General features: G+C 49.0%; 1 protein-coding gene across 2 annotated transcripts in view; it reads left to right on the forward strand.

Moving 5' to 3' along the window:
* Positions 1–16,562, forward strand: part of GRIK4 (glutamate ionotropic receptor kainate type subunit 4) — a 179,357-nt gene extending 162,795 nt beyond the window's left edge. Inside the window, exons 14-20 of one of the 2 annotated variants that reach the window (XR_008975372.1) lie at positions 5,556–5,665; positions 7,670–7,843; positions 7,959–8,124; positions 10,335–10,511; positions 11,930–12,058; positions 14,202–14,320; positions 14,844–14,981. Coding sequence is in view for 1 of the 2 variants with exons in the window: in XM_057433308.1 (XP_057289291.1) it covers positions 5,556–5,665; positions 7,670–7,843; positions 7,959–8,124; positions 10,335–10,560; positions 11,930–12,058; positions 14,202–14,320; positions 14,844–15,209 (1,290 nt within the window). In the remaining variant the exon portion in view is untranslated. Of the gene's footprint in view, positions 1–5,555; positions 5,666–7,669; positions 7,844–7,958; positions 8,125–10,334; positions 10,561–11,929; positions 12,059–14,201; positions 14,321–14,843 lie in introns of both variants that reach the window. The other variant, XM_057433308.1, reaches the window with a different exon arrangement.
* The last annotated feature ends 2,892 nt before the right edge of the window (positions 16,563–19,454 follow it).

The following is a 19,454-nucleotide window of genomic DNA, read 5'->3' on the forward strand; positions in this document are numbered from 1 at the left end:
GTGCAGCCTTGCTGCCTTCTCTCATCTGTGAATAAGATCAGGCCAGGAAGATATCTAGGATTGCTTTCTCAGCTGTGACCTCCTGTGGATGCTCTACACACAGATTGGTGCTCTGCTTTCTTAATCACAAGCAGGCAAAGGGAAAAAGGCACTTCTTGAGTGGCCCAGGGCACTGCCCTGGAGAAGGCACACAGCGGGATGAACTCTGCTATGTACAGTTAGCTCCTTGCCCTGCACTGGCTCTGTTGCTCTGCCCTCAACCCTTGTTATTTGCCTCCTCTCAGTTGTTCACGCTAAAGATCAGTAGGTTCTGCCCAGGGGAAGCTCCTTACAATTAGGATGCTCTGTGCTTTGCGCGGATGCTCTTAGGCCCCCTTGCTTCTGGCCAGGAAGGAGTGAGAAGGGAGCTTGCCGTTGTTTAGCAACTGGCTCTGGTTGTTGCTCCCCTGCATTCAATAACCTCTTGCTATCCAGTAGCAGCAGTGGTGTGGTTGGGTGCTGCCACCCGAAAGGCAGGTCAGGCATTGTGGTGGCTGTGGCTCAGAGCAGAGGAAGCACATACATGATGTTGTGTCCTGTCTTCGCTTAGGCAACACTTGTCTTAAATTCTCATAGATTTTCTTGCACTCCCGTTTTCTGTTTGTTCTGGCTTCTTCCTGAAGCTCAGGAAAGGACAGATTTCCCCCATACGGACCACACAAAGACCCTGGTTCCCTGGTATCACAGGAGGTGAGCTCAGGCAGCCAGGTCCTTTGTAACAGGATGTCTTACTGTTCCCAATCCGCAGTCTGCCAACATGCTCTGTACAGTGCTGAGTGTGATGCGAAATAGAGTCTTGGTTGCCCATCAGCTCAATAATAGCAGCCAAAAGGGTAAAACAATTAAAGCTGACTCTCCAGGCACCCCCTCCATTCGGAAGGCTGTTAAGGATGCAGTGTTGGATGTAGGCATAAACAAACTTGTACATACATCTCTGTGCCGACGGGCTCCTGCCAGGAATAAACACGGCATTAAAAGCTGGTTCAAATGGTGTTTCCTTTGGTATGTGCAGAATTTAGCATCAATGATTTCATAGATCAAAAAGGGTCAGAGTCTTCAACCTCCTGGGAATCAAATGTATCTGTCCTTTCCCTGCTACACTTGCCTTTTCACACCACAAGCTTCCCTGTGGATCCAGGAGGTCTCTTGCCTCGATTATACTCGAGTTTCTTGCTTTTTCATATACATTAGTAAAGTCTGGGGACTGAGTACCCTGCGTGCTCTGCCTCTGCTTTACACCATAACCTTCAGCACGTCCCTTAACAAGGCATCATTCCCTGAACAGCATGAGGCTGATGTTGCCCCCTCCGGAGGAAACACAGGAGTGTTGGCACAGGATTTGCATGTGACCTGCTCTGTAAGTACAAAGCATTTGCTGCTGCCTCTGTGCAAGGCCTATATAAATGTGTCTCATGCATCTACTCAGAGTGTAAGTTCCTCGGGGCAGGGACCATCTGCTGCTCAAGCTGGTACCAGAATAAAGCATCAGAGCCATGTTCCATTTTGCCCTTCAGGCATTCACCAAACCGAACAGGGTCAATAATTACTCTTAAGAAGTGTAGGCAAATAATTCCCTGCTGTTGGTCAGGACTTGGTCTTCAGCTGCCTGATGAAGGACCCAGTTAGGGCATGGAGTACGGCTGCTGCCCAGGGACCCAGGCAGGCTTCTAAAGGGGATGCAGGGCATCTCCCAGGTCAGGTCACCCCGTATGAGCCCTTCTTTGCTGCACCAAGGCCACGAGGAGTGGTGGCAGGGGCAGCAGGGACATCTCCCCTTCTCTCTCCAGCACTTCACCCAGGTCTTTGTCCAGACCTTTCCTCCTTTGCTTGAGGAAGAGTGAGAGCTGTGTAGCTATTAACTTGTGAAACCGACACTTATTTAACAAGGAGAGGCAAGATAGCCAATTGCTCTGGTTTTCCTTTAAGGATGTGGTTTGGAGAGCAGCGCAAGACAGCCTCATCTGCTCCTATCTCCTCCCTTCCCTTCCCCAGCCCAACAAACATCTCTTCAATGTCTAAAATTGTAGCTGACACACGTTAATCACAGCGCAGCTCAAGTGTAGCCTAATGAATAACCACAAATACATCTCTTGTCTCCACACCCTGGTCTCCTCCCAGTGTGATGACATTTACTTGTTACTCCAGTGGCAAGTGATTTGTCCCCCCTTTCTCCTCCTCAGTCACCAGGGTGCCTGTGTCTCTTATCACACATAACCAAATATGTCAGCTTTAAATGGGGCTGTCATTTTTCTCAATTTCACCTGTTGTGATATAATCAAGTATGGATTTCAAACACGGGGACTCTAATGGGCTTTCTGACCTGTAGGCTGCTAAAGGAAAAGGTTTGCTTGCTTTTTATTATGCCCCCTTTCTGACCAGCTGGTGGGACCTATGGAAAGCAGGAGATGGATGAGTCCTGAGCAGTTACTCTGCTTGGCAGAGGGCTGAAATCAGGTGCCCATTTCTGCACAGAGGGATGTGAAAGTCAGGTTTATTTGTAGCATACACATGCTTTTACTCACATACCTGCCTCTTTGGCAGGGAACAAGGGGCTGGCTCACGCACGATGCTGGCTCATCAGCCCCTTGAAGTCCTTATGAAAAATGTTAGGTTTGGTGAGTACACTGGAATAGGTGAATTTAGGCCAAGTGAACTGATGCTTAAAGTGTTTCTACTTGATTGCTGCGGAAGACACGAAATGGGAAGGACTGGATGAATAGCTCCTTTCATTAAGCCAGGGGAGGCTTGACAGCCAAGGCAGAGGAGCTGAGCACCTCTCCTGACAACCCATACTGCTCTGCCAACAAGCTTCTGCCTCACTGAAGCAGGGATGGGAGCAACTGCTGGCCCCAGGCATGCCCTGGGCCATGGTACACATTGGCCTGTTGGTTGTGAACCATCTGGCAGGCAGGGAGTCCGTGAAGTGTCTTAGAGGCCTGAACCCAGACAAATCCAGGACCATGCCGTATAGCTCCACTTCCCTCCTCTTCCTGGATGTTCTGCACATTCAGGCTCTTCGGTCACCTGTATCTGCCCAGAAAACTGGTTCTCTCTGGCTGAAAACGAAGATCTCCAATGACCAAGGGTGGTAAATAAATCTCTGCTGCTTTCATCTGAGGATTTGCAGGAGGCCTTCATCAATTATTGGGCATTTTGAACATTTCTATTCCAAGAAAAATAGCTCTTCCAATTAACAAAGCTGTACTGGGACCAGCTAAAAATATCTGTCAGACTCCAGATATTGTCATTCCCCTGTTCAAAACAGACAGATAAGAGAGAGTTTGTGCCCTCCGTGGGAACAGAATATCTTTATTCTTATCCACAACTGTGAATGAAAAGAATATGCAGCAGCAGCCTGAAAATGACTGTAGCTGAAGAGAACCAGAGCTACTACTACTGTACAGTTGCGGGAGAGAGTCAGTGCCAAGCCTGAGAATTAAAGCTTCCAACACAATTTCCTTAATGAGTGTAATTTATTGACAAACTGCCCCAGAAACATAGAGAAGACATCGAGGCCTTCATTACAGAAATGAACTTCGTTACAGGAGCATCTCACAGGGGAGCCTCAGCCAAGGCATTGCCAGGGCCGGGGAGTTTCCTGCCAGCTCTGGGATGCTGGGGAGGGATAAGCCACCTGGAATCATCTTCTGCTCGAGAAGCTCCCATTTGCTCATCTGAGGGCAGATGGTGCCCTTGACACCTTGCAGGTTCCCATTGCCTTGTTTCATTCTTGAGTGTGTAAACAGCGCTGGAAGAGAAGAGGCAGCTCAGCCTTAACTCATCTATTTGTTAAAAGACTTAATAAGCCAGATTCGGGAAAACTGCTAACATAGATCCCAAACTCATCTTGTCCTTAAGGATACAGGGAGAGGATGTTCTGGTACGGTCTTTCCTGTAGAAGCTTTCTGAGATGCTACAGTCCCAGCTGGTGGCTGCAGCTGAGAATATCACTAGATATTCTTTAGTAAAGGAAGATTTTTGAGCAACAACTGTTGCCTTTTTTTAGCAACAACTTGGTCTTTAGAAGAACTACCAAGACCTTGTGAAATTTAGGTTTTGCATAAGATTCGGAATGCTTCAGTAGTAAAACTGTGTTTTAATGGGAATGGGATTTAAAGTGCTGGTCTGGGGGGAGTCTGGGGAAGGAAAAAGGGGCCAAGATGTGATAAAAGACTGTTTCCCCTCTGATTTTACAGTAAAAGCCTTTGCAAGAGCTCTGACTCGTGGGCAGCTCCCTGGTTGAAAGTGCTTGGGGAAACCATAGACCTTGAGGTTCTGGGATGCCAGGACTGACTCTGTGGTTTGGGGCAGAAGATAGAGGCTCCTGTGAATTGAGGGCTTATAATCTCCCAAGGTTAATGCAAGCCTTTAGCCCTTTGCTGTGATTTACATGCTGTTGCTGGGATATTTAGCCTTATGCAGGGATTTATACGCTGTTGCTTTCCGAGGAGATGGGAAGGGAAGAAGATGCTCGAGGTACATGGGCATATTGCCCGAATATTTGCAACATTGAGGGTGGGAGAGCCATGCCAGGGGTGCACAGTGAAACAAAGCACTTTGTGCTCCACAAAGATGGTGTAAATTGCATTGCACTGAGAGCAACAGAGCACCGCTTTAGACCTGCGGCTCCCTTTACATCTCCCCTTGTCCCCTGTGGCGGTGTTGAGCGTCTTTGGAGGTAAGTTGGTGCTGCTCTTTGCACCCTGCAGGAGGCTGTGTTGTATGTGCAGAGCTGGTGGTGATGGGAGAAGCACATTCACCCACGTGGGAAGTGTTCAGCCGTTAAGAAACTTCTAGAAATGAATCCTGCTTTTGCCCAAGTTCTGCTGTATTTGATGAGTTTTCAGCAGTGGCAGGCAGCGTCCTCGTGCAGATTTAAGGTGCTTTGAGCGAAGATCAACTTGCTTTTTCTGGCGCCGGAGCCTTACTTTTCAAGGAAAGGTGGTTTGCTGAGAACAACCAGGAAACTGACGCATCCCAGAGATAAAAATACCGCATTCTCTGAGATAAAAGTAATAATTTTATTGAGTTTTGTGGCGAAGAAACATTCCGAGGCCCAAAAAAAAGAGAACCAGAAATGTTGCAAGCGCTTCTTTTTATGTTCTTTTTCCTGCCCAAAAATATTTTCTCCCCACTCTGCTTCGTGCAAAGGATCCCTCCCACCTCCGAGCCCAGTCGTGCTCTACCAGGGGAGGGAGCGCAGCCTGCTTAGGCTCTGGATGCGGTCCAGCACATCCAGCAGAGCCATGAGGAGGGCAAAGCGCTGTGATTGTCCTGATTTAGCTATCAGTTCACCTGGAGGAATTAAAGTAGTTGAGATGGTGAAAAAAAATAGCCTCAGGACACGAATTCCAACAGGGAGATGCTGCAGGACTTGGTTGTTGGATGCATTCACTGTGACCTGTTTGTGTTTGCAAAGCCCTGTTCATTTCCCTTCTGTTGCTCCCATCCATCGTCAGCATCGGCTATGGGATTTGTAGAAATACAATGCAAACTCCTTTCTGTTTCCCTTCCAGGGCCGCAAACCCGGCTATTTCTCATTCCTGGATCCCTTTTCCCCTGGCGTCTGGCTCTTCATGCTGCTCGCCTACCTGGCCGTCAGCTGTGTCCTATTCTTGGTTGCTCGGTAATGTGCCTGCTGGTGTCTTTTCCTTCCTCGCGGTGCCATCTAGCGTCATGCTCCCAGACCCGGGGGGGAAGGGGGGGGGAATCATAGTGAGGGGATGGTCAGGGGGACATGGGGACCCCCCCCAGGCCACCGGGATGACCGCTGGTATGGCTGTGACAGGAGCATCGTGCTGTGGTTCAGGAGTGTTCTTGGCCACAGCAGTGCGTGCCGGTGCTGAGAGCTGTATGGGAAGGGTGGGAGGAGGTTTGGAAGCAAGGCTGATGCTGTGCAAACGGTGCTGCTCCCTGTAAATGCTTGATCTGTGACACCTAAACCAACTACTTGCCTTGAAGGAGGCTGGCAGGTAGCAGCAAATGGAGTCAGAGATACTAGTCCAGGTGCCGGTAGTGATGCTTGGTTCCTGTGGCCCTGTAAAACCCCATGCGTACAGAAAAGGAAAGTTCATTAATATCTTTCAGCAGCCTCTTGGTTGATGTGCAGAGCCTCACTTGACAGCTCTCAGTTCCACTTCTCTATGACTAATTTAAATCAGCCTTAAAATAAATCACTGTGTGCTTGTCTGCAGCGTGTCTCCCACCAAGGCCAGGGTCTGTGCTCCGCTGCTGTTTTCCCTGTCCTCCTAACAAACTGCTTGTGGTTGGTGGCATAGATGGGTGATCCCTTTCCAGGCAGAACTGAGCTATGTCCTGGCTATGTGTACCAAAGACACGCTCAGGACTTGACGGCTCTTTCGGGACACAGTTAATACCCAATTCTCATTACAGAAATTGGAACTGTGCTGTCACACAGTCCCTTAGCATGGCTAAAGTTGTCATCCTGACAAGGTTTTAATGGTTTCTTCGAATGCCATTACAGCCCCAGAAACATAGTTCTGAAGAAACCATCAAATAATGTGGTCCAGCACTCTCTGCAGGCTGAGATTTGGTGCCTCTTTAACCCCCTCCATTTGGTTTAAACATGATCCTCCAAAAAGGTGCTTTTACACAGCTTCCTGCTGGAGATGGAGGTTTGGATGCTGTTGTTTGCCTTGCTCAGTAGTAAGGAGCTTGTGACCCTCTGAATTGCAGCAGACTCTCCTAGAGCAGTGGGTTTTACTGCCAGTGCTTGCTCCAACCTTAGAAAGTCTTAGAGACATAACGTGGCTTCACAGTGAGGTAGGAGATGCAGAAAGGAAACTGAACATCACATTTGGTTAAATGGTGTATAAGCTGGCAGAGCCACGCAGCTGTATTGGCAGCATCCCCAAAATGACCCTCCCAGGCACCAGCTTTGTTAACCATTAGCAATATAATGAAATGCAGCATAGGAATTAGAAGTCTTTCTTAGCAACCGGGGAACCGAGGATTGGAAACAGCACAAAAAGAGAGCTAGGCTGCCATCACTTCAGTGACAGGCTGTCAGTTATTTCAGATTGCCACCTCTGTCCTGTCCCTGTGAGCACTGAAAGCATGTGATGCTTTGAAACACCAGCACTTGGCTTCAAACTGGGACCTAGACCTCGCTGGGGCAGTCAGACCTTCTCAGAGCAACCACCTGCACCGATACAGTTCTTTGTGTTGATGGTGTCATGCATTCAGGTCTCACACACTTCCCTTTGGAACTTCCCGTCGATGCTCATTCTGCAGCCGGGAGCGCAGCCGAAGGTGTTTGATTTCAGTTCCACATCGGGTCTGCGTGCACCTGCAATGATGGTTGTGGATGTCTGCGCTGTGGGTTTGCACATAGGGCTCCAGCCTCCCCACAGCCCATGCCCAGGTTTTCAGCAGAGCCTTTAGAAACTCTTGCAAATCTTAACAAGAAAGCCTCTGGCTTCTGAATCTTAAAGCGAGCATTTCACACTGCGCTGAGCCCTGGGCATCCATTGACAGCAAAGAGTTTCCTCCTCAGAAATATCTGCCTCGGGGAGAGTTAGGGTTTTTCACAGCTCTTCTTTCTTGTTTTGGCTTCTTTTCTCCAAAGTGCCCCATTTCCCAGGGAATTACCCATTTCTTGTCCTTTCAGGTTGACACCGTATGAGTGGTACAGCCCCCACCCCTGCTCACAAGGTAGATGCAATCTTCTCGTGAATCAGTACTCTCTCGGCAACAGCTTGTGGTTTCCAGTCGGGGGATTCATGCAGCAGGGCTCCACCATTGCCCCCCAAGCATTATCCACCCGCTGCGTCAGTGGAGTGTGGTAAGATCAGCCCTCCCCTTAAGGAAGGCTTCTCTGTGTGGATGGTGGGAGGGTGGGGATGGGGATCAGTCCACGGGGAATCTCCGTTCACCATCTTTGCTTCTGCTTTCCCTAGGTGGGCGTTCACCTTGATCATCATCTCCTCCTACACAGCCAATCTGGCAGCCTTCCTCACCGTGCAGCGGATGGATGTCCCCATCGAATCCGTGGATGACCTGGCTGACCAGACAGCCATCGAGTACGGCACCATTCACGGCGGGTCCAGCATGACCTTCTTCCAAGTAAACCCCGTTCATTTGCTAACTGGGGCAGGGGGTGCAGAGGGCACCCTTTAATCACGTTTGGATGTCCCCCCACGTTGTCATTCCTGCTTCTGGCACAGGAGGGACCTCTGGAGAGACCCCTGGCCACAGTGGGTGATGATGGGATGAATGGTGGGGGATGCATGGCAGAGGATAGGGAATGCAGGATGCTGTAACACAGCATCCTGGTGTGCTCTTGGGATGCTGGTTGACTAGGATCAGGACCTCTGCTGATGCCTGGACGTGGTGCTTGGGCATAGAAAGCAATTTACCATTTGGAGTGTCACCAAGTGGGCGAGACAGCAGTACGCATCCCTGTGTCGCAGTATGCTATAACAGGGTCTTCAGCAGATGAGCATTTGCAGTCCAATTTCTATGGGTCTTTATGTGCTTTTGATGTACTCTTAGCTTTTGCATGAGAGTACCTCCGGTTAGGTAAGCGCAGCAATGTTTGCACGCCCCAGGCAGTATGTGTCAGAGTGCTGGAAGTCTGCATGTGGTCAGTGACACTGAGAAAAGGCAAGTGTATGCAAACTAAAGCGAGCCATTTAGCCCAGTGTAATTTTTGTCTTCCCTGCTCTGTTCAGAAGGGAAATAAAGGAGTGAATCCTCTCTGCTGTGCTCTGAATGCACAAATTGCTGCTTGAGGATTATTTATTTATTACTTGTTGAAATTCCAAGAGGAGAGAAAGCTTTTCTCGCTTTTTCTTCTCCTCTCTGAGTCTGAACTGTATTTGGAAGCCTGAGAAATCTCTCAAGTGAGCCTGAGCTTTTCAACCCAGCTTTACACCCTCCAAGGCTTTGGCAAAAAGCTACTTTTAAGCAGAACATTATATCTGAAATGAGCTGAACAGAGCCCAAGTGACCATGGTGGTTGTGTACGAGGCACTCGCTTAGCTCTTTTCAGGAAGGCTTTCTGGTTTAAAATCCTGTCTGTGGCTCTGTGCTGCCTTGAGGGTGATGGAGTTGCTGATAGCAGAGGAGGAATCAGCAAAAGGTGTTCTTGTACCATTCGCAGTGCTTTAAACTATGTTGGGATCCATTTACCTCTGGTGTAATAACGGTGGGTCTAATACAGTGATGGATTAAGCCAGCATGGCTGAGGCTGTCTTCACCAGCCCTTAGTTCCTGGTTGCATGAGATGTATATCCACTGCTGGAGCACCTTGTCTTGTAACCTGTCCTGGCAGCCGTTTCCCCTGACACTAACACACAGGATTAAGGTTTAAAGGTGCAGTGAACCGGGAACACAGTCTCTGTTTGCCTGTCCCTTGCCCAAGTGGCTGCACCCGGGGGACAGAGCTGGATGGATGAGGATGGTAACGGTCAGCAGCAGATTCCCTGAGGCTCTCCAGCATCATTCACCAGCCACAGAAAATGAGTGCAATGGCAGGAGGTGCCCTAATGTCATGTACCCCTCTTGGATGAGAGGGGAGGTGGCGTAAAGAGGTTCTGTGTGCTGCAGAAATGCAGGGGGAAAGGGGCAAATTCAGAAGCTCCTTATGTAGACCAGAGTGTGTTTATCCTCAGTTTCTGTGCCAGCAAGTTTCACTCTTCGTTCAGCACAGGCAAGAGAGGTTAACAGTCATATTAGCTCTTCTCTCAATCAACCACCAGCAAAGTCTGAGGATCCGGGACTGGTTGAGCTTGACTTTACTCTAGTCAGTAAAAAGGCTCCAATTCTCTTAAGCAGGTACTTCGATTTGCCTCACAAGGGGGTGAGCCAAAATCTGGATTCAGGGAGCAACAAACTGCTTTGGTGCTGCACCCATCCTCAGAGCGTTTCTCAAGGTGATGGTGTCTGGCTCTGATGCTGGTGACATGTTAAGCCCAAAGTTCCAGTGACGGACAATAGGATGAGAGCTGTACAGGGAGCATTTGGTGGTTTAAATCAAGCTATTTCTTCTTCTGGCTTTTTTGACTGTTATGGAAACTATGTCTTTTTCTAAGACTGAAATATGCAGAGAGCTTTGCTGGAACGCATTGGAATTAGGTATGCATTTCATGCCCAGCTTTGGCAACAAAGCCTCAAATCCACCAAGATATTTGGGCCTCTAACTCTCACTGAAATCAGCGGAGGTTGGGCATCTAAAGCCTTCTGGAATCTGGCACCAGATCTTTGTCCTTTCTACAGTGGGGTTTATGTCGCAGCAAGATGCTCCTACCTCAGCTGCTCCCTTTCTCCTGCAGAACTCCCGCTACCAGACGTACCAGCGGATGTGGAACTACATGTACTCCAAGCAGCCCAGCGTCTTCGTGAAGAGCACGGAGGAAGGGATTGCGCGCGTGCTGAACTCCAATTACGCCTTCCTGCTGGAGTCCACCATGAACGAGTATTATCGTCAGCGCAATTGCAACCTCACGCAGGTCGGGGGCCTTCTGGACACCAAGGGCTACGGGATTGGCATGCCCGTCGGTAGGCAGTGAAGACAAATTCTAGTCCTTCTCAGCTGTCGGCAGAGGACCGGAGCGTTTGAAAGGCTGAACCGGCTCTGAAGCCAAAGTCACGTCTCACAGCTCTGCCCAGGGTCGTTTTCTACCTCGGGAGGAAAATGAAATACATTGCGATTGCCCAACAGATGTGCGAGACCCTGCTCTGATCCAGAGCCATGTGACACGCGACTGCGGCTCTTTAAATAATGAATGTGAAAGATGTGTCAAAATTGCTGCTTATTTTCTGCGTATATGCTCTTTTCTGACTGCTTCCCCTTTGAACCGGTGATTTTTGACTCATTCTGTGCTCCTGGTTTTATCTAAGTGCTGTAAAAGTAGTGTTGCTGCAACTCTTGTTTTCAGCTGGTGGTTCTTTGAGCTCCAGGACAGAGAATTGGGCGATTCAGTGACTGTCTCAATAATCAGGTTTAACAAATGCAGGGGTTTTGTCTTTTAAATGTGAGAGATAGCAAGAGAACATCATCTCCCAGGGCAGCACAAAGAAAGGATGCAGTGGTTGTTATTCCAAGAGATGGGTTGTTGTTTCAGCCACTCACAGGCTTGGGGAGCCTTGTTCCTGACCTTTAAGCACCTGCACTTAGCAATACAAAGCTAAGGTGAATTGCATCAGAACTGTCACTCAAGCGATCGCTATAGTTGAGCTAACATGCATAAGCTTGTAAAGTCACAGTAACCTGATCCTGAGTACAAATCCTTACTTTCAGGACTAAATTTGTTCTCACATTGTCTTGTTAAACAGTGAAACTGTAGCAGATAAGAAAGGCAGAAAAGCTGCTGGCTGGGACAATAGTGCAGAGTTACTGGGAGAACTGGGGTCTTTCCCACGGCCCTTCTTTGGGATCATCATCCTGGCTGCAGTACAGCTCGGTGCTGAGCACAGAAGTGAGCCTCCTCTACCGTGAACCTTTGGGCTTGCACTGTAGGGTGAACCTGCTGCTGTTGCAGTGCAGCGTTTTGAGGGAAGAGGTGTTAGAGCGAGGTTAAGCTGGAGGCAGGCTGACAGGAGAAGGGACCTCGGTGGTCTGGAGGAGCAGCAGTGTGATACTGCAGACCCTGCCCCTGAAGCCAAAGCTCTCCCTTATAATGGACCTCTTTAAACGGGTCTTGGTGAGCAGGTGAATTTGCCATCTGAATGAGGGATGAACCAGATGACAGTCCCAGCAGAGAGGCTGGCTGCAAGTTTCAAGGGCTTACATGAACTGAAGTCCCTTCCAAACCATCCAGAGATGAGCTTTTGTACCTGGGCACACTGGCAGGGCATCGTGACGGGGATGAGTGGGGAGGAAGGCTGGCTGAGATGGTGCCTTACCACCTACTTCTTGGTGTTGCAGGCTCTGTGTTTCGTGATGAGTTTGACCTGGCCATTCTCCAGTTGCAAGAGAACAACCGGTTGGAAATCCTCAAGAGGAAGTGGTGGGAAGGAGGCAAGTGCCCCAAAGAGGAGGACCACAGAGCCAAAGGTAAGCCACATGCATGCTGGAAGGACAAAGCAGTCGAAGCATCCTTGCCAGCAGCGTAAGGCTGAATGTCCATCTGCACATGAGTGCTGCCAGGTTTTCTGCCTGAGAAGTACTTTTTCCCCTTGTGCTGACCTGAGATTCCGTCACAATTCAAGGAGAGAGCCAAACAGCTCTGCTGTGCCTCATGCTGTGTGTTTTTGCCTGGGGCAGAGATAGCGAGAACAACCAAATGACAAATATTGGAGGCATATGGAGGGGAAATTAGTTTCTAATGAATGTCTGGGAAAATGGATGGCTAAAGGGATCAGACCAAAATCCTGGGTTCCTTCAAGGGAGATGGATATCCACCACAGGCCCGCTGGTTAATGGCTCCAAGTGAAAGCGCCTTTTAAACAGCCAAGGGAAGGGACGCAAAGGCTTCATTAGTACATCTGTAAACTGAGGAGCAAATTCTTTTGCAATGCTATGCAAATTTGCATCAAAGCTACCACATTAGGCTGATGTCCCAGCGTGAGAGCAGTTGCCAGCTTAATGCAGTTGCTGCATGTTTTAGTGTTGGCACTCACCCTTTCCACAGCAAGCGTTTGCTGGGAGGCCAGCAGGTCCCCCCCATTGAATGGGCAGTCTTCTGACCTCTCTAGTGCAGAGATGGAGAGCCAAGCCTGGTCCATGGTAGCTCTTGTCTTTGCTTGACATTGCAGCAGGTGGAGGTGTTCCAACTCTGAAGTGGAATCTAGTGTGTGCTCTGTTTTGAGGTAGCGTTGAAAGGGGGTCACTGGGAAGCAGGGTCCTGGGCTGCTTCTGGTATTGCCCAGTACACTTTGTGACCTTGGGCAAGTTTTCCTGCTGTTTTGTGTTATAGCTCACTTCCTCACTCTGGGAAATGAGGAAGGCTGCAGCCTGCTGCTAGGTGTATATGGAAGAAGGAGGTACCTCTCAGTGAGCTGGTGAATGGGTGTCTGTGGTGGCACCTGGTTAGGATTATAGAAGGATGTAGAGAGAGGTACTGGCCCTAAATTCAAGTTGAGTACCGCTGGGTGGGGAGGATGGTCTTTATCTTGGGTCTAAACTCTGAATATGGGTTGTGTTTTCTGCCCCGCAATTGCTGTCCTATTGGGAACAGCCCTGCAAAGGGCTGATTTACAGAGCTTCCAGATTGCTCTGGAGGCAGTGCCAGGAGGATGACGGAGGAGGAGGGAGAAATGTGGCCTCCTAAGTTTTAGAACAAAACAGGTCAGCGATTTACAAGGATTTTGGCGAGATTCTATGTCTAAAAGCCACACAGAGATGAAGTCAATAAATCATTGATTCTTACACTTTGATTTAGTGCTACAGAGGGGAGATGCAGACTTTCATAGATGTTTTTGTAGAGTAATGGCCTCATACAGTCACCTCGCTGCAAAGCACCACACGCTTTTTAGTGATCGGTTGAATCAGGGGCCCAGACCACTTGAGACCCAAACCCAATAAGCACAGAAGAGCTGTTTCTCTGAGGCTCTGTCACCCCAGCCCCATGGAAGGGACTGTTTCCTCCTTAGGGTCCAGAAAGTGCTAAGCAGAGAGCACCCAACCCCACAACCAGGTACCACTGGGTGCCAGGGACCCCATTTGGTCACCATATAGTGTGAAACAGTGTTGGGTCCTGGTCTTGTTTGGAACCTCTCCTTGCTACTGCAGCAGAAGCAGCTGTAATCGTTTTTCACCAGCACTTTGTAGTGCAATCAAAGGAGCTTTTCTTGATGCCAGCTTCCTTTAAAGCCCTTTCTTGTCTTCATCTCTGCTTCTTTAGCACGGCTCATCTTCCTTTGCGAAGTTCAAAGTAACTAGAGCTGGGTGAATAATTGTGCCCGATTGATCTTTCATTTTTCCTCTTGTTTTCGGTTTGTCCACAAATTGCTTTGTACTTCCCACCAATGTACTTGCTGTTTATCTGCAAAATCATCATTTCTGAGAATGCATCTTCGATCCTGCACTTATTGCAAGTCACTCAGGTTGCCATCTGAGCCATGCGGTTAGCTATTAATAGGACAGTGCTGGCTATGTGGTTTTGATCCCTGGCTGGGGATATGCAATGCCAGCAAAGATGCCTGCAATTTATGTTGTACCTGCCTCTCACAGCATTGTCCCTTCTGCTTTATTTTAGGCCTGGGAATGGAGAACATCGGTGGAATCTTTGTGGTGCTCATCTGTGGCTTAATCGTAGCAATTTTTATGGCAATGCTGGAATTTTTGTGGAGCCTTCGCCACTCTGAACAATCAGAGGTAGGGCCTGAAAGTGTTCTGATGGGATAGTGTATGTTTACTGTTACCTGCGGGGTGCTCAGCAGCGCAGTGCTCTGGAGCTAGTAAGGCTGAGATAAGCGTTCCTAGTTTAATGAGACTTCAAACACAGGGTAAGGCTAGGTCCGTTGGCCAGGGTCTAATATGCAGTAATTCCTACTAAGATTGAGGCTATGGGATGCTCCAAGGGCTTTTGAAGGGAACAAGGATGCGTACAATGTCCAAGCACCTTTCCTAAAGAAGGGATCACTTGACAGTTTCTACCTGCAGTAAGTCTGGGTCTCATGTTGATTTGGGGAGCCAGAACACAGGAGCGTCTCTGACAAGAGGTGGAACCTATTGGGCTAAATCAAGTATAAATGTCTGAGCACTGATGTTGGAAGCCCAGTGGTCAGATTAAAGCCCGAGGCCGTAGCGCTTTGGCATCTGAATCCAGAGCAGACGCAGCACTGCTGGGGCTTGCAGCTTACTTATGTGAGCAGTATGTCTCGGGTCTGCCTTCCAGGTGTCGGTGTGCCAAGAAATGGTGACGGAGCTGCGCAACATCATCCTCTGCAAGGACAGTTTCCACCCTCGTCGGAGGCGAGGGGGAATGGTACGGACTCGCCCCGTTCTCCCGGAGGAGCGCCGAGCCCGCAGCACAACCACGCTCAGCAATGGGAAGCTGTGCAGTGGGGGAGAGCCAGACCCCCTGGCACAAAGACTGGCTCAAGAAGCCGCCCTGGTCGCCCGAGGGTGCACGCACATCCGCGTGTGCCCCGAGTGCCGCAGGTTTCAGGGTCTCCGGGCACGGCCGTCTGCGGGCTCGCCCGCACAGAGCGAGGAGAGCTTGGAGTGGGAGAAGACCACCAACAGCAGCGAGCCTGAGTAACGCTGGGGCAGGGGGCGTTGGGGTGGGACGAGGGGGTCCTGTTCCATTTTACAGAACATGGACTTGTACAATGTCAACTCGTTTTTAAACTCAAAGCAGTTACCCAGCTTCTCCAGAGCAAGGTGGACCTTTGGGCTGATGCGCAGGCCTGTCCAGAGGGTCAGCTTTGGTTTAGGTGTCCGAGAGGACGCGTGTACCGCTGAAAGGGCTGATGCAGCAGGAGCGAGGTCCTCTGCCTGGCCTGTCCCCAGCAGTTGTCTCCGTGCCACCGTGCGGCCCCGAGATGGGAAGGATGGACGTGGTGGGTAACTGGTGTAGCAGATGTTGCCCATACAGGGGCATGAGTGGTTCATTAAGGTTCTCCACCCCAGGCCGGGAGAAAGGATGCTGGCGCTGTCTCTCCATCACATCGACTTACCAGGGGATGTTCTCAAAGGGCAGGGAGGGGGGTGTCTTTTTATTTGATGTGGGTAAGGGATGGGAAGGGAGGAGTTATTCTTTTGTTTCGGTTTATTTTGGGTACGTCAGGACCTAGTCTGCGAGGCACCGGCTTTCAGGTGCTGAAATCTTCCTTTTCAGAGTTTGTCGGATGGACTGAGGGAGGAAGGGAAGGATGGGATGGGATGGGACAAGCCCCCCGTGAGAAGCAGCTTTTAGGGAGAGTCCATCTGAGGAGTTGTTTAAAATGCATAAATATATATATAAATATATATATACATAGATATATATATATTAAGATGCCAAAAACCAACCAACCAACACAGTGAACTTAAAGAGGCCTTGAAACGCCTGGAATTTCAGGGGTTCTGTGTCTTTCGTTTAGTTCTGGGGTTATCTTTCGCTTTTTCCTTCCTGCTTTTGGGATCGGGCGGGGGGAGCCTTTTGAGGAAGGTGAGGAGGGACCTTCCTGCCATAAGGGAGGTGATATTTGCTGCCCACTGTCGCTCCTCAAAGCATCCACAGCCCCAAACAAGCGACTGAGCTCCCCTTGTCCGTGACCCACGGAGCACCCTCAGCCTTGGGGGTGACTTGCAGCCCATGTCTAGCAGCAGCAATGCCTCACAGCATTCGAGATAACCATTAGCCTGGGATGTGATGTAAGGAAAAATATTTACTTCCCTAGCAACAGCAGCAGCTCACCCTCTGCTTGGTACAGACGTGGGTTTTACATTGACAAATTTAATTTTCTGATTGAAAAACAAATTCTATGCAATTTCTGATTGTAGAAGGAAAGAGACGACAATGGAGAGAGGCAGGGGAGATAAAGCCTTGAGTGAAGGTACATCCTGTTCTTGAATTGTTTTCTTTTCTTTTTGTCTTGAATGTACTGAAATAAAAGATGTCCTTGTATAATCATGCCTTTTTTTCTCTTTCCTCCCCTGTCCACACTCACAAAAGTCATGAGGCAGTTTGAGGCTCGTCTGCTCAGGAAGAAACCCAGCTGAAAGGGAAGCAGTGCTTTGGCTGTTGCAGGTCTCTGCTGCCTGAGTGTGTCCACATCCGTGGTGTTGCCGTTATCTGTAGCTGAATGGAAACAGGAGAATAAAAAGAAAAGGCAGAAAGAAAGAAAGCTCAAGATATACGGTGGTAAAGGGTGAAAGAACCCACAACTAACAGCAGTGCAGTCTGCTCAGGGAGCCCAGGTTTCCATGCAGTGTGGACCACATCAGTTACAGCCTTCTGAGACCTGCCGGTCGGATCCCAGTTGACCAGGGTCTGAGGGTTAGGTACAGCAAGTCAAATCCCTCATGTTACCACGGGCAGGAGCCTGACTCCAGCAGATGTTTCTGAAGAGGATGTGCAGGGAACAGGATGCCATGGTGATGGGCGCGTTAGAGTTGTTCTGTTGTTTCCAGGAGCATGTGAAAAGAGGTGTCTGCCACACAGCGACAGTAAAATGTGCATGCTCAGAGAGTGCTCGTGTAACCAGGAGGAGAGGATTAGAGCTTATTATGCAGGATGTCATGAGAGAAGTGCATAAAGGTCCTTTCTGGCCTTAGTATCTGTAAATCTGCAGTGAAGGTGCAAGCATGAGATGACGTAAGGCTTTGCCAGAGCCCGAGGATCCAGTGCCATGGGATGAGAGGGGGCAGATCCTCAGGTGAGGTAAGTCAGCAAACCCTCCATCCCTGCCCTCTGCAAGGAGCCGCACTTGGGCTCTCAAAGCACTGACAGCAACAGCAGAGGCATCACAGTGTGCCTGTGTTGTCTTTAAATGCTGACATGTTTTTACGAGCAGCAGAATACCTTCATCAAAAAGAAGCTTCTCTTTAAAATGCATTTACAGATTAGCAGCAGAAAAGGCTCCATGAATCATTTATCAGACCTGATGTTTTCTCACCCCTTCACCGCAGTGAACAAAGCGGGATCTTGACAGAGGCAGACATTATTCCTCTGCTCCTCCAAAGATCTTGCAGTCATCTGCTCAGACAGATTACGTCAGGAAAGAGATTATGAGAGACCACCTGGTTTCTCACTGTCTTTTCCTTTCAGCTCTCCTGTTCGTTTGTGCCACCCATATGGTATTTTATATCTGGGCCTGTATTTTAAGGAGATGTTTTTCATGCCCCTCTTGCCCTCTTCTGTCTTCTTTAATGTTCAGAATGTTTGCACTCAGAAGAGGAGTGGATGGATAGAAGGTGCTGTCATTTGGATGCCTTTTCTCCCTGGTCCTATATATTCCTGCTTCCTGGTCGATGCCTACAGGTTTTAGACAGGAGGGACCCAGAGCAGGCAGCATTACACATATGCCTGGGTTTGTGCTCACATACTTTTGTGTGCCCAGGTGGGTTTACATCTCCCATGTTCTCTCCCTCTTCAGTTCTTGCTCTCATCTTTGAAACTATTGTGGGAGCTCTTTTGCTCAGCCGGTTCCAATGCTAATGCAGTTCAAGATCTGGAGTGGTTCACTGTCCAAAAGGCACTTTCCCAGTATTGTCATCTCCTGATAAAACTCGAGTAATTCTAGTAAGATATCTCTGCAAATTCCCCCGGGAGCCAAAGATTAGATCAATTAAAATGCACTACTTCGCTTTATCCCCTGTAACCATTTTCTTTGATCCTCTTGCTTCCCCCTCTCTTCAGGGGCTGAGGCCTCACGTTTGTCCCTGCAATGACAGCCAATTCTGGGCCGACAGCACTTTGGCAGGTTCCAAACTAAAAGGCCTGAGATCTCTCCCTGTGCGCTAAACCCCATGTTTGTGATGGTGCTCCAGGCAGTTCCATTTGCAGCTAATGATAAAAACCTATTTTCTCCCTGGAGGTCGCATGGGTGAAGGTATTAACAAGTTTTGGGCTAGTTACTGGGGGCACTCACTGCACTGAGTGGCATACATGAAAAAGGAAAGAGTTGCTCTGTGAACTATGAGAGCCCGCAGGACTTAGCAGAGAAAGATGGTGAGCTATAGAATAGGTTTAACCCTTTGTATAAAATAGATTTAACCCTTTGTATAAAACAGCTTTAACCCTTTGGACCTTCGTGGTCCTGAGGTAGGAATCTTTTTAACCATTTCAGATCCACAGAAACCTTCTCTGCTTCTGCCCTGCCATGTCCACTTCTTTCCTTGAGCCCTAAGTGCCTCACCAGGTAAGTGACCCAAAAGGTGGAGGCAAAGGGAAGTGATGTTGTTTTGCTTTGCTTTTCTTGCACTGATCCTGAGTTAACACCCCCCTTCCAGATGCTTTCTGTATCCCAGCAGCCATGTAAGCTGCTGGTGATACCTTCAACACTGATAACTGCAGCCCTGGGCGCAGGGTAACTGGGCTTAGACACAGCAGTGTGATTAACTGGTTTTGATGGGTGACAACTCTGAATGACAAAGACATCCACTGGGAAAAGGAAAGCACCTGTAGGCAAGATCTGCTTGGTGAAGGCTGGATGGTGACTGGTTTCTAAGCTTATCAAAGAGTAAAGGAGCAAAGGTGGACTGCTCCTTGTTTAGGCTTGGGGTGAAGCTGTCACGATTTGGCTATGAAAAGTGATCAGTGAGTTTCGTTTAGCTGTGAGATTAAGTACTTGCAAGGTACATATTTCTTTCTTCTACATCACTTGTGTAGCCAATGAAGGTGATGATATCTCCTGTAGTGGCTTTGACTATATGGCTCTGAGTAGAGCCTGCCAGTGAGGCACCTCTCCAACCCAAATGAAAGAGCCCAATGGCTTAGAGGCGTAAGTGGAGGCAGAATCAGGCCAGTGACCTGCAAAAGGAACTGCAAAGTGCCATCAGAAATGGTAAAAAGTCAGTC

This window comes from Pezoporus wallicus, unplaced genomic scaffold (genome assembly GCF_028554395.1).
Source record: "Pezoporus wallicus isolate ANWC-B61680 ecotype Strahan unplaced genomic scaffold, APGP_CSIRO_Pwel_v1 contig_11829, whole genome shotgun sequence".
Taxonomy (NCBI): domain Eukaryota; kingdom Metazoa; phylum Chordata; class Aves; order Psittaciformes; family Psittacidae; genus Pezoporus; species Pezoporus wallicus.